Below are 12726 nucleotides of genomic sequence, written 5' to 3' on the forward strand. Positions count from 1 at the left end.
CTATTGCTCGAGAAATGAACTAGAGGTTGCTTCCTGCGACAAGTTGAACCCAGTTACTTTAAGAAGGTTCGGTTTAAGATTTTGCAGGGTGCTCACAGGATTTAGATTTTTCTTCATAAAAAGCTAGGGTCAGGGTTTGTCATCACTATAACTCTCTCCAAAGTAATCCGTCTCCCCCAGATATTTTTCGGGGTTCTCTAATATTGGAATGGGAGGCCTGTGGAATTAAGCAGTTGGGGGATTTTTTCACATAGGTTGGAATAAATTAATTTGAAGAAGTGCGTGATAGGTTTGAGGTGTACCAGAATTTCTTTTTTAAATCGCTACAAATTCGCGATTATTTAACTCGAAAGCAAGGGGGGCTCCAGAAAGTAGAGCTGGTGGGTCGGGGGGGGGGGGGGGGGTCCTTGTACTATAAGTCAACTTTATAAAGATTTGAATGTCCACACGCTTGATCAGAAAAATGGCAGAATAAACTGGGGACAGTAGACTGTGCCTTTTTGGAATCGATTGAGCTAACTGGTACTACAATACTCTCGGCCAAACTACAAACACAACACTACAAGACTATCAATGACTTGTACTATGCACTCAGGAAAGTTTCTACATGGGGAGGGCCGGCAGGCAATACATGCCCGCATTGTCAACTACCTAAGGCGGACTTAATACATATGTTTTGCAGCTGCCCTGGTCTGGATCCACTTCGGAACGAGATTACTAAATTTCTTGACTCCTGTTAGGTATTAAGATTGTGTTTTCTCCTCAACTCATTTTACCGGGGGTACATGGCAAAGTGGTTCAGGGCCCAGTCCAGCAAATTATGTTTATTGCCATGGCAGTGGTACGCTTGTGCATTGCCTTATCCTGGCTAAACAAAGCTCCCCCGACTTTTCAACAGTGGTTTGCCCGATTGCTTGCAATGTTTTATACTCAAAAAGAGCTAAAAAAAAAAAGCCAATTTGAAAGGGAGACGGATGGATCTCGGCACCCTTTTTAGACTGGCGTAGTAGTCAATCCTAGGATGGAATCCCTCATTAGAGATGTAAAAACATTCGATGGACTGATTATCCCTGGGGGCAGTGGTATTGAAAGACGTCAGCTTGTAAACTTGTGGCCTCACTGAGTTTTGTAAATGTGTTTGCATAGGGGTCTTTGTTTGCTTTTGAAATCGGTTAGCATCTTTCTGTACACTTGGCCCTTTTAAGATTTTTTAGGTCACCGCTATTATACCCAAAGGGGTTTTACAGGCAATGTATTAGTATATCACAGTGTCATGATTTCTTTCTTCAATTATGTATATGATGAAACGAGACGTCTCTGTTTGTCATGTATATTTATTAATTCCTCCTGCAAGTTTTTGCACTGTTGCCTTTTTGAAGTTATTTTGTGTTATGTCCTAGACAATCTCTTCATGTGTTGCCTTTATATAAACTGCAATAAAAATATATAATTAAAAAAACAGTGAAAGAGAGACCATGGCACCAGAATAAAAGGCAAAATAAGGTGGGAAACTAAAAGATTTGAAGTTAGCATTATCCAAGTGTTTTTTAATTACTTTATGCCATGTTACACAGCATACACACTATGTAAAAGAACATTGTTTTTTTCCTTTGTCCTTCACCTAATCTCCCCGCTTTATAGTACCACCAGTAACAGCAAAATACAATGCTTTTCTCAATAAACAAGTCATAACACTGTAACGGAGTTTCAGTAACTGATATGGCACAACTGCTCAACAAGCTACAACTTACAACAAGAAACAGCATATTATTAATCAAATAGGTGAAACCTATTGCATATACCAATGTTTGTTAAGGAAGGGAGTGGACTTAAATTTCATTCATTCTCAAAGTTTAGACTAGATTCCTCCAGTTCACTTGTTTAGGACTGAAGTGAGACAAAGTTGGAGCCTTTTATCAAGTAGGGTGCATATGTGATTGGTAGGATCTCTAACATTTCCTCTGCCCAACTTTTTCTTCGCAGTTGCAATCTTCCACATTTTTATGCATTAATGCACCTCTTTAGCTTTCGTCAGTTTATCAAACTGCTTCTTCCCCATACCCAATCTGTCTTTCATTGCTTCCTGGAATTATCGCACAGCCTCAGGAGTACTGCCCCTATTTCCATCTATTGTGCTTTAACACCAATCATCTGCAATCAACAACTCTATATCAAGCCAACATAACAGATCAAGCTTTTTTCCTCAAAATGCTGCGGTGTCTCCTGATATAAATGTGAATCAAAGGTGTATCAGAGCTATCTAATACTGGATTTTTTTTCTCCTGCTTTCCTCATTGGAAAAGTCCGACAGCCCAGCGCTGCTTCTTCCCCTCCTGTGGTGCCACATATATGATAACAACAGCTCCTCTCCTTGCCAGCATGCCCCATTCTCATTGCAACCCGAACTGCAGTATTGAGAGACTTGTGCACTGGGAAGCTGTGCTTGATCTGAGGATGCCCCCTCTAATCTGTCACCTAAGCTTGTTGAGTCACTGCTTTCCCTTGCTTCTACCTGCTCCACCAAGCTAGCCACCGCACCAGCGACTTTCAACTCCATAAAATGTCACCACCCTCAGTTCAAACAGACCTCACTCGGCTCCTCACGTCACTAGATGGAGCCTACTTTTAGTTACTTCCTCCCTTAGACGGGCACTTAGGGACATTTAACTATATGACACAATGCTTTCAGGGTTAGTGAGTGATTCAGAGCTTGCAAGTTCTGGAGCAGTGGCTCAACATTGTTCCCAGCCGTCTTGCTTCACTTTTCCTCCAGGACATTCTAGATAAAGCCACATGCCCAGAGGAACTTGTCGATGTTTTTAAGCTTCCTTGAACTTCTTCCATTGTTCCAGTTTGGCCCCTTAGACAAAATGAGATTTCCTTACCCTTCTACTTTAATTTTTAGGTCGAGCATTTGAGACCTCTTGTATATACTTTAGTATGTACTTATATGAGTATGTACTTTGTGGGCTCTGAAGATCAACCCTAGGACTTGTCTGCTTCCGCTTAGGGACTTTTTTTCAGTTCATCTGCCTCTATTTAAGTGTCTGGATAGAAAATGACCAGTAAAGGTCAGTGAAATACCAGAATTGCTTTCTGCTTAAGGACTTTCTTTTATTAATTTTTCCAGCAACTGCCTCTATTTAACTTTCTTGATAGAAAACGACTAGCAGAGGTCAGTAAAATACAAGAATCACTTTAGCATTCTCTAGATTCCAGTCCATAAAAATTCTTCCACGAGCACCCGTGGACAATAATAAATTTTTTAAATCTTGTATTTCCAGTGATATGACCACAGAAGGCCCTGATTTTATATTTAAAACAGAGTTTTGGACTATACCATTTCCCGCTGAATGGCAATATTTCTCTGCATGTGTTCCCATACCTGGTGTGTCACGCAGTTTGGTGCTTACTTTCCCTCCATGTTAAAGAACAGTAGATGTTTCAGCACCGAGGCTAATGTGCTGCATAGCTAAATATATATAAGGTCCCAAAGGCAAGACTGATTGCATTGCAATTGCTTGTTTTTTAACTTTTGTGGGCGACATTATTCTTTTACGCTGGATAACGCATGGGAAATGTTTTACTTATAGGTAATATTGTGAACTCTACTGGGCCGTTTGGTGCTGCTACCTCACCCATAGAATAAACTCTTTGTTCTACCTGCTGCCAATCGATTGGTCGCCGTTTTTGCGAACTAGCTGCTTGCATCTTGTCTCAACAAGTGTGCTAGCTCCTTTTGAGTGTCTGTTGTCAGTAAAGATTCTATATTTTGTTCTTCCTGTTGACACTATACCCTCCTTTGTAGGCACTTCTTCCTCTCAGGTTCCAATGTATGCCTTACTGAGCTCTAAGCTCATACATTTTGGAGTCTCATGTTTCAAACCCTGCCTTCACTCCAATTCACGCCTGTGGTACCAGTGGCTACCTCTTCCTACCAGCCACAGTCTCAGGGTGACCACTGCCCATTAATGATGGACAGTTTCCAGTTCTGAACTTTTGTTTTGCCTCTACTGAACTCATCAGACTTGCACATCTGGTGACAATGATAGTTATGTGAAACATTCAGGACTGGAACTCCTGTCCATGAAGACATGGAGCGTGATGGGCACTTAATGTACCCTAGTTAGTGGACACTTTGTCCTGCACCATGGCATGCATCTTTTCTTTATTGGAAGGCCCTACATCTCTGAGGGAAAATACTTTCAAGCACTGGAAAGTGTTCCCAATGCTTAAGTTTGTTCCTCAGCTCAAACTTCCAGAGTCAACATGTATCTTTACTCTTACTTCTCAATTAATCACATCCCGTTCAGAAGGCCGCTGTAGCTAGCTCAAACGCGTATGTGGCCCACACACATGGCAGACAGTTATCAACCTGCTGACAAGTAGCGACTTTACCGGTGGTAAGTGTCCCTTGTGTCCGTACACACTTAGTTGTAGGATTCCTGCTCGATGCCTTGCATGGCCCTATCTAGATTGCTGTGCTGTCAGCAGTACCCATCATTAATCACAATGGGGTAGCCCAGAGTCCCTCAGAACCTGGGTATACAATCTTATAAATCTACAGTGAGTTCTGTAGGGAAATTATACATTTACAGTGAGTTCTGTCGAGAAATTATAAATCTACAGTGAGTTCTGTCAGAAAGCAATTCCTATGCAGTGAGGTCAAAGATTATCTTTGCAAAGCACCTAAAACATCTTTGATAGTCTTCTGAGGTACAAACAGGACAGGCATGGGTTTTGTTTGCATCTTATCTTGGTTGGAACTTCATAAACGTGATGGTATCTTGGTTGGTGTTAAAAGGTGCTTCTGTCCGCAGCTTATGATGCGGGCAAAACAGCAGTTAAGTGCTGCACACTAAGATGGAAATATTTCATTTATGCAATTACCAAAAGCAAAATACAGGTGGGAATTTGTGAAATGAAGAAAAAACTAGGCACTAGCTAAGCTTTGCTAACTGTGGCTAGTCAAAAATTAGTGGAAGAATGAATTATCACACTTAACTTTCCTAAACTAGAAAACTTGTCATGATCCGAAGTTCAGAAAACGGACATGAAGTGCGATTTTGGGACTGGTGGGGACTCTTAACAGTTCAATTTCAAAATCCCAAGGCCCTCATCACACTTACAACCTGAGCTTTTCAGCCCAACACACACAGGGCCGACAATACAGTGACTATGTTCGTGATGAAGTATCGTTCAACTGCATCCTGGCCTACCGTGGTAAGCAGTAGAGTTCCTTACTTTGAGATGTTGCACGGTTCGAAATGACTGGCTCTGCTGAGTAACCCATGCTTCAGCAAGGGGGCATGAAAGAGCCTCATTCCAACCAATGACTTGACCAGCTCCTGGACAGCTGACCTAATCTCTGGTACTTCATGCTGGTGAATGTTTGAGATTATCGCATTTCCAGGTTATCTCTGTTCATTGCCCAAAAATGGAAGTAGCTGTCAGGAAGGTGAAGTATTTGGAACAGGCTGCTGGCCACCTGTGGGCTGTTGATCTGCACTGGGCCGTCGTGGGTCGGCTCTGCCTGTAGAGTGAGAAGAAAAGCAGGTTTTAAAACCGAATGACATAGGCTGTGACAGGATCACAAGGGAAAGGGTGTGATCACCTCCTTGCATGCAACGCGCTGATCTCCACTCCCGCAGCTCAATGGCATGTTCCTCCTCCAACCTTTTCTGCTGCTGCTGCTCCTGCTCCACCAGCACCTGCTGCTTCTCTTCCTGAGTAAGAGGACAAACTTGTATTCACAGAGACTGATGCAAACAATAGAAGAGTACAAGCAATAGGGGAAGACGCTGGAAATAAAAAAAACATTAACCTGTGTGATAACTGGTTTCCAGCATTCTGAATAAAAAATTAAATGGCCTACTGTACATAAGTATTCTTTCTGGGGTGGTAGGGTGGGCATTATTCTGCATCACGAGTCTATGAATTATGATGGATCCAATGTGGGAGAAACCATGCTTGCTACAACGTCTGCCTTGTCCTGAAAATACATGGAAACATGCCATTTGTCCGGACAATAAAACAGTGACACCGTCATTGGAAGGAGCCCCATGCCAACGTGGGCTTGTCCACCCATTAGGTTTGCTTCAAGCGGGCTTAGGACATGGCTTTGCCAGATAAGATCTGATGCGTTGCCCAACAAGTGAGTATCGTCCCACTATGCACTCGGCTGCAACAATTCGTTTTCAACCTTATCAGTATGACTGTAAATCAGTGTTTTTTAAAATGGTAATCAATAGCCATCGTAAATGTAATCAATACTTATTTTCATTTATCAGTATGAGATGATCAATTTTATAGTATTATTCCATCACACTATAACGTATATTTTCTTAAATGCTCAGGTATCCCAATGCATTTTGGAACTGGCCCTTCATCAGGGGTATGTCTCCTAAAATGTAATGAATATTGGATAATCAACTACTATGGAACCGACTAACCAAGCATCTGGTGCTATGCTGTCAATGTGTTGTGAATAATAATAAACCTGTGAGGTGAATCCCCCAGTGATACATGCACGCAATATGTGCACTACATGATGATTAGGGGTGGGCGGAATTTGCGAAATCCACTTTCGCAAATTATCGCGAAAATGTTAAAAATTATCGCAAACATGCGTAAATATCGCGAAGATGCGGAAGTTTTTTTCCCGCATGTTCGCGAGATCTTCTGCATGGTTGCGGCTCGCCAACTTACCCATGTGGTTGCTCGCGGGCGCGGCCATCTTGTTTTCAGTTGTCTCGCGGTGCATGATCGCGAGAAGAATGACGTGATCGCGCGACGCATGATGTCACTGCGGGCGCGAACTTTCGCGAGACAGCGCAAATGGCTAAAAACAATACAACATCTCATGGAGAACGCGACCGGATCAAGAAAACTTGTCGGCGAACGCAGGGATTCAGGTAAGGCGATCGCGCGCGCGCGAGAATGTATTATTTTACAGCGCGAGCAAGAACCAAATTATCGCTAAGCTGCGGAATGCGGAAATTTTGACATTTTCGCGCTTTCCGCAGAACGCGAAAATGTCAAATTATCGCAATTTCCGCGAGCGGAACGAAATTTTAGCCCAGGCCTAATGATGATTCCAGTGTTTACAAAACTGAGATAACTTTTCTGGATCAATTTCTCAGTGACGAAAAAAGCACAACTGGCGATGATTCAGTAAGAAGAGATGGCATGCAACCTGCAGATGCTACAGATAGTCTCCCAATAGTGAGTGTTGAAACCTCAGAAAAGTGACACGATAAACCACCATAAGTAAATGGGTGTCTACGGTAGACACCTATTTACTTATGGTGGTTTATCGTGTCACTTTTCTTGCATTGGGATACATGAGCATTTACGAAAATTGATTACATTGACGACGTCTATTGATTACCATTTTGAAGAACATTGATTTACGGTCATCTTGATAAGGTTGAAAATGAATTATTACCACGGAGTGAATAGTGGGGACGATACTCCCTTGTTGGTTAATGCATCAGAGTTCATTTGAATTGTCGCTTTGTATCAGTAGGCTATTCCCACATGCACCCTACAGTCCTAACGAAGTGAATACTCACAATTTACCTTTGAATATCCACAGGAGTGCGACAGCTTTTCTATTTTAACCAGATAGGCGCCACAGGATAAAGCTTATTGTGGTTATCTGCTGACACACAAAGAGGATGCCACAACTAACACACAGATATCAAGGTGAGCCTTTTTGTATTATGTAGCAAAGGCTAAGCAAATGTCATCTGGCTGGATGAGCCAACATCTTTGTATGTGTACCTCATGAGAATCCGACATTGTAATTGACACACAAGAATCTGATGATTTGTATTTTTTGCTAGATCTCTGTGAGTGTAACCTCTTAGCGCCAGAATGCATAATGAGGCAACTGTTTGCACTTTATAAACTGAATATCATCATCAGCATATTGGTTAATTCAAAAGAAAATTTCACTAGTCTGGGCAGTATATATTGACATCAGGTAAATCCTATTTAACTTGAGGGTTGATAGTTACTAATCCCAGGCAAAAAGGAGCCAGCCTTCTAAAGTATGCATCAAGCTCTGGACCAAAAGCAACACCTAATGTATTCCCCTAGCAGGAGCTATTGGTGACTAAGGGACTGATTTATATGTTGGAGGAAAGCGAGCTCCGTTGCAAAGGAATTCCTTCTCTGCTAGCATTGTGGTCCGCCTGCCCTATTTAGAGTCGGATGGACTAAAGGTTTGAGGACGGAAGCGACTACTCCATCTCCTCGGTGGTCAGACCCCTTCAACTGCCCGAAAGAGTATGGACTGTCAGACGTTTGGCTATAGGTCCACCCACCTAATTTAGATAGGCGGACATACAGCTGATTTACAATGTCCGTCCCCACCAGTGGATATGTCTAGATATGACAGGTACAGTATCCTCACCTTGGCGAGAGTAAAGTTCTCCGGCATGGCTACGGTAATTACTCCATCCACCAATATATAAATCAGCTAAAGGGCCTCATTTAGAGCTCCGGATTCTCTGACAATTGTCAAAATATTGAAGGATGAGTCCAACTAACTCTGTCTCCTGTCTCATTTGGGAGAAGTCACAAAGTACCAATCTGTTTCTGATTCTGGAGCCACTGCTTGTTTCACAGTCAGAAACCTATTTGTGGTATGGGCCTGCTGCTGTAGGGCAATGTCAACCTAATGGCAGTGGCAACTGACAATGTTTCTTTTTTCCTTGTTTGCGTGACAGTGGCAAACACAAATAAAACTGTCTCCCATGCACTGGGAGAAAGCACCCAGCTCTCGACAGGGTCATTGCTTATTATTTTTCAGAAACAAATCCCAGCTTGGGAAGTTGGTCCTGACAAAAAATGCAGAATATAGCGGGCTAGCCACTGCTGGGCTAGCTGAGCTGGAGCATCTGCCATACTATTGACTTGTCGGATGGTGCACCATGGCCTAAATGAGGCCCTGAATGCTAGGGTACACTGTTATAAATATGGCTATTTGCTTTTAGCTCATGAAAAATCTTCAAAGTTGATACCTCAGTGTGGGGTTCACCTCTTTGGGCTTCTGCTTTCTTGAGGATCGCAATATTTTTTAATTGGAAATATTTTACTCTCTACTTAGGGAAGTAAAATATGTTTTTCTTCAGAAACTAACAGGAGAAATGTAAGCAGGTAAAAATATATCTAGATCTATTATCTTTGATGATGCTGGTAAGAACTCAGTGCCAGTGAGCAGATCAGCTGCTTTGAGATCTCCAATGTTTTAATCCTACAAGACTGATTTGGCATTTCATTCTTTAAAAGTCGATACGAGCATCAATAAGTTGGATACTAATACCTTCTCTTCAAGTTTTTTAAGTTTCTACAGCCAATTTAATGTGTGTTACAACATTAAAGTGTATTATTTTTTAAATAAGTCATATGTCACATAAATTTAAAGTATATTTATCCCACGATCTATGCTCAGAGTTGTCAACTACAGTCATGCCCCTCCATGTGGGATGGAATGGCTTTTGGGGGTGGGGGTAGAGCAGGTCATGGTCAACTGTATGTGTTGTTACTTCCTCTAATTGTGAGGAGGCATTTACTTATACTAGGCAGCAAAGCAGCCCGACACTCCCTACTCTAAATCTCTACCTTTGCAAATGTCCTAGGACTGGATGGAAAGGTTTGCATTATTTAGGAAGGGGCACCTTCCTTCACAATAACTATCCCCTTAGGTATTTTCCTCTTTATGTGTGCTGCAGAATGCAGCACACACAGGAAAGAGGAAAAACGAGAAGAAACAAAGATATTTCTCCCCGTAACGCCTCACCTGGGGATGCGTAGCATTTTGATACATTCCCAGGTCTACAAGTAATGGGAAATCTAGGAATGAGCCAAAATCCATGGGTGTTGCATGGGAATACCCATTGAACGCCTCCTTGGAGCGATTTTGTTCTGGGTTGCATTACGCTGGATTTATCATGCCACTCAAAGCCATGCAAGGTGGCCTTCCTCTTTTTGAGTGAAGGCATTTACTTAGACTAGGAAGCAAATCAGTCTGACACTCCCTTCTCTAGATCTCTAGCTTGGCATATGTCCTAGGACTGGATGGGAAGCTTTGCCTTATTCAGGAAGTGACCCCCTACTTCACAATAACTATCCCCTGAGGCAGTTTCCTATTTCTATGTGTGCTGCAGAATGCAGCACACATGGAAAGAAGAAAAATGAGAAGAAACAAAGATATTTCTCCACGTTACGCCTCCCCTGGGGATGCGTAGCATTTTGACACATTCCCAGGTCTACAAGTAATGGTAAATCTAGGAATGCACCAACATCCATGGGTGTTGCGTGGGAATACCCATGCACCACCATGGAATGCCTCCATGGAGCGATTTGTGCTGCATTGCATTACTCTGGAGTTTTCATGCCACTCAGGGCCATGCAAGGTGGCCTTGCGTGGCTTGATTAATGTTTTTTTTGTTGCCATTATAACAAATTTCGATAGCCCCCAACCTATGTAAGAATGCAACCTTTTGTGAGCCAGTATCTCCGTCATCCGAACCTCAACATGAGTGAGCCTGGACAAGATTGGATCAAGCGCCTCATTTAAGATATCCTTGACCTTAGTTAATTACTCCATGGTGGAAAGTGGGGGATGGAGTCCCCTGGTGTCCTCAATGTCTGCAGGGTCAGGCAGCCCAAAGCTGGCAATTAAAATTTCCCGGGCTGCGGGATCGCAGGAACGCTATTTAGCGCTTGGGCTGAGGAGACTCCGCCCCCCTCAAGAGACGCTGCCTGCAGCTGGGCCTCCTGGCACTTTGTAATGTGGGTAATGGAGTCCCCCGATCCCCTCAATGTCTGCAGGGGTCAGGCGGCCCAAAGCTAGCAATTAAAATGTCACGCTTGATAAATCAAACTTAAGGGTTGGGTAGCTTTTGTACCCTATTGCGTGGCACAAAAGCAAGAAACCCTATGATAATTATGCCCCTTGATCTAGAAAATTCATGCAATAGCTGTAGTGAGCTGGTGAGTGGGGCCATCGGCCTCCACTGTGGCTCTGTCCTTGCTCAGACATGATGACAATGAGGCACATATTGTTAATGCATCTGATGCTGACATCTGTTCCTCTTTTCATATTCTACAACACAGATCCAGAGCTCTGCTACTATCGATTTTAGTTTATACTGGCGTATTGTAACTCCAAAATGTTTATTCCTGGCAGTGTGGTAGAGATGTCACCACCAATGACTACCGGCTTCAAATAATGTTTCACTTGTTGGAAACAGATGTAGGTGATGGACCTGCACAGTCTGTTTGTGATGTCTAGGGGGACAAACACAACTCCAAGTCCGGTGATAAATTCTCCCTGATGCGCCTGAAGGTGATCAGGAATGGGTGATCAAACTTACATGGTCAAACGCAAGATCGTCTTCAAATCACCCTAGTCAATTACATTAAAGGACAAGTCAAAAAATGCAAAAAATACAAGCAAGACTATTGGGACAGAAATGTCCCTTGCATGGTATATGGGCATGTTCCCCTGCTTGAGTGCCTGACTAGAAGTGAGTCTGGCAGTCTGACTTTTATTTTGCCCCTGGCTTCACACTAATCTAGCGTGTCCACAGCAGCCGAGACTTGTATGTGACAATGCAAGGTCCAGGATACCTCTTGTGACTTGGAGGGGGCACATCAAGCATGCCCTCATAGTGGACAGAGGGCATACGGTCCTTGCTGTGGGCAAAGCACATAAAGCAGTGATAGTAGCTTGCCATGTTTTGTGAGTCCTTAGTATGACCAGACCTTTTTGTCTGTGTGAATGAGAATGTTGTACTCTGACCCCTCTTGTGTTAAGTTCTACTTTTATGTGTACCCCAAAGCCTTACGCTGACATCCTGTATGTATGTCAAGTGCATATGCATGTAGGACTGTGTTGTAGTAAGGCTGTGTGTGAGTCTTATACTGGAGCCAGTGGAATCTAATTTAGATGTATCTGGTCTCACATGGCATAATATGAGGACTGCTTCCCTGGACAGTAGAAGTGAAATGTCTACATTCTTGTGGCTGGAGCGTGGAGATCCAGACAATGAAGCAAAGAGGATGGCGAAAGGGATACCTTTAGAAATTCCATGAAGACTTTGGGCCTGATTTAGATCTTGGAGGACGGGTTACTCCGCCACATCGATGATGGATTACACGTCCGCCGAAATATAAATCCTATAGGATATAATGGGATTTATATTTTGGCGGATGTTGTGATGGAGTAACCCATCCACCAGGATCTAAATCAGGTCCTTTGTTAGCAAGGGGCACCTAAGCACTGCCATTTGGTAGACAAGAGAAACAGGGTGGGACTACAGTTTCTATTGTACACCTCTTTTTGCCCCCACATTCTTTGTGTATGGGGAAGGTACCAGCCTGGTCCTGATGAAATGCTATTGAACCTCCTGGCACACTAGTTATGAAACGTGTTGCCCTTACTCTACTCACACTATAGCTATTAGGATACATTATCACTTCAGATAGAGTCTCTGTTTTTAATGAGTCAGGGGACCACTACTTCATTAACATCTCCTTGGTTCCCTTAGACCCTTTTAAATCACCTCCTCACCCACCACCCTAGATCACCCCCTCACTTTCACTCATCATACGGCTTTATGATCAGAAGATCTCCGTCAAAGAACCCCTAGTGAGGGGTCCATCAGGCTTTGCAGCACCGGCCTGACGAGGAGCACCCAATGATGAAGCATG

At 43.1% G+C, this 12726-nt stretch overlaps 1 protein-coding gene across 1 annotated transcript in view; it reads right to left on the minus strand.

Annotated features, from left to right (window-relative positions):
* Positions 1-1323: 1323 nt before the first annotated feature.
* Positions 1324-12726, minus strand: part of LOC146784215 (uncharacterized) — a 205315-nt gene continuing 193912 nt past the window's right edge. The window contains exons 17-18 of the mRNA XM_085634359.1: positions 5615-5726; positions 1324-5533 (exon numbers count right to left, since the gene is read on the minus strand). Of these exons, the coding sequence (XP_085490485.1) occupies positions 5451-5533; positions 5615-5726 (195 nt within the window). The 3' untranslated portion in view covers positions 1324-5450. The remainder of the gene's footprint in view (positions 5534-5614; positions 5727-12726) is intronic.

This window comes from Triturus cristatus, chromosome 11 (assembly GCF_964204655.1).
Source record: "Triturus cristatus chromosome 11, aTriCri1.1, whole genome shotgun sequence".
NCBI classification, from domain to species: Eukaryota; Metazoa; Chordata; class Amphibia; order Caudata; family Salamandridae; genus Triturus; species Triturus cristatus.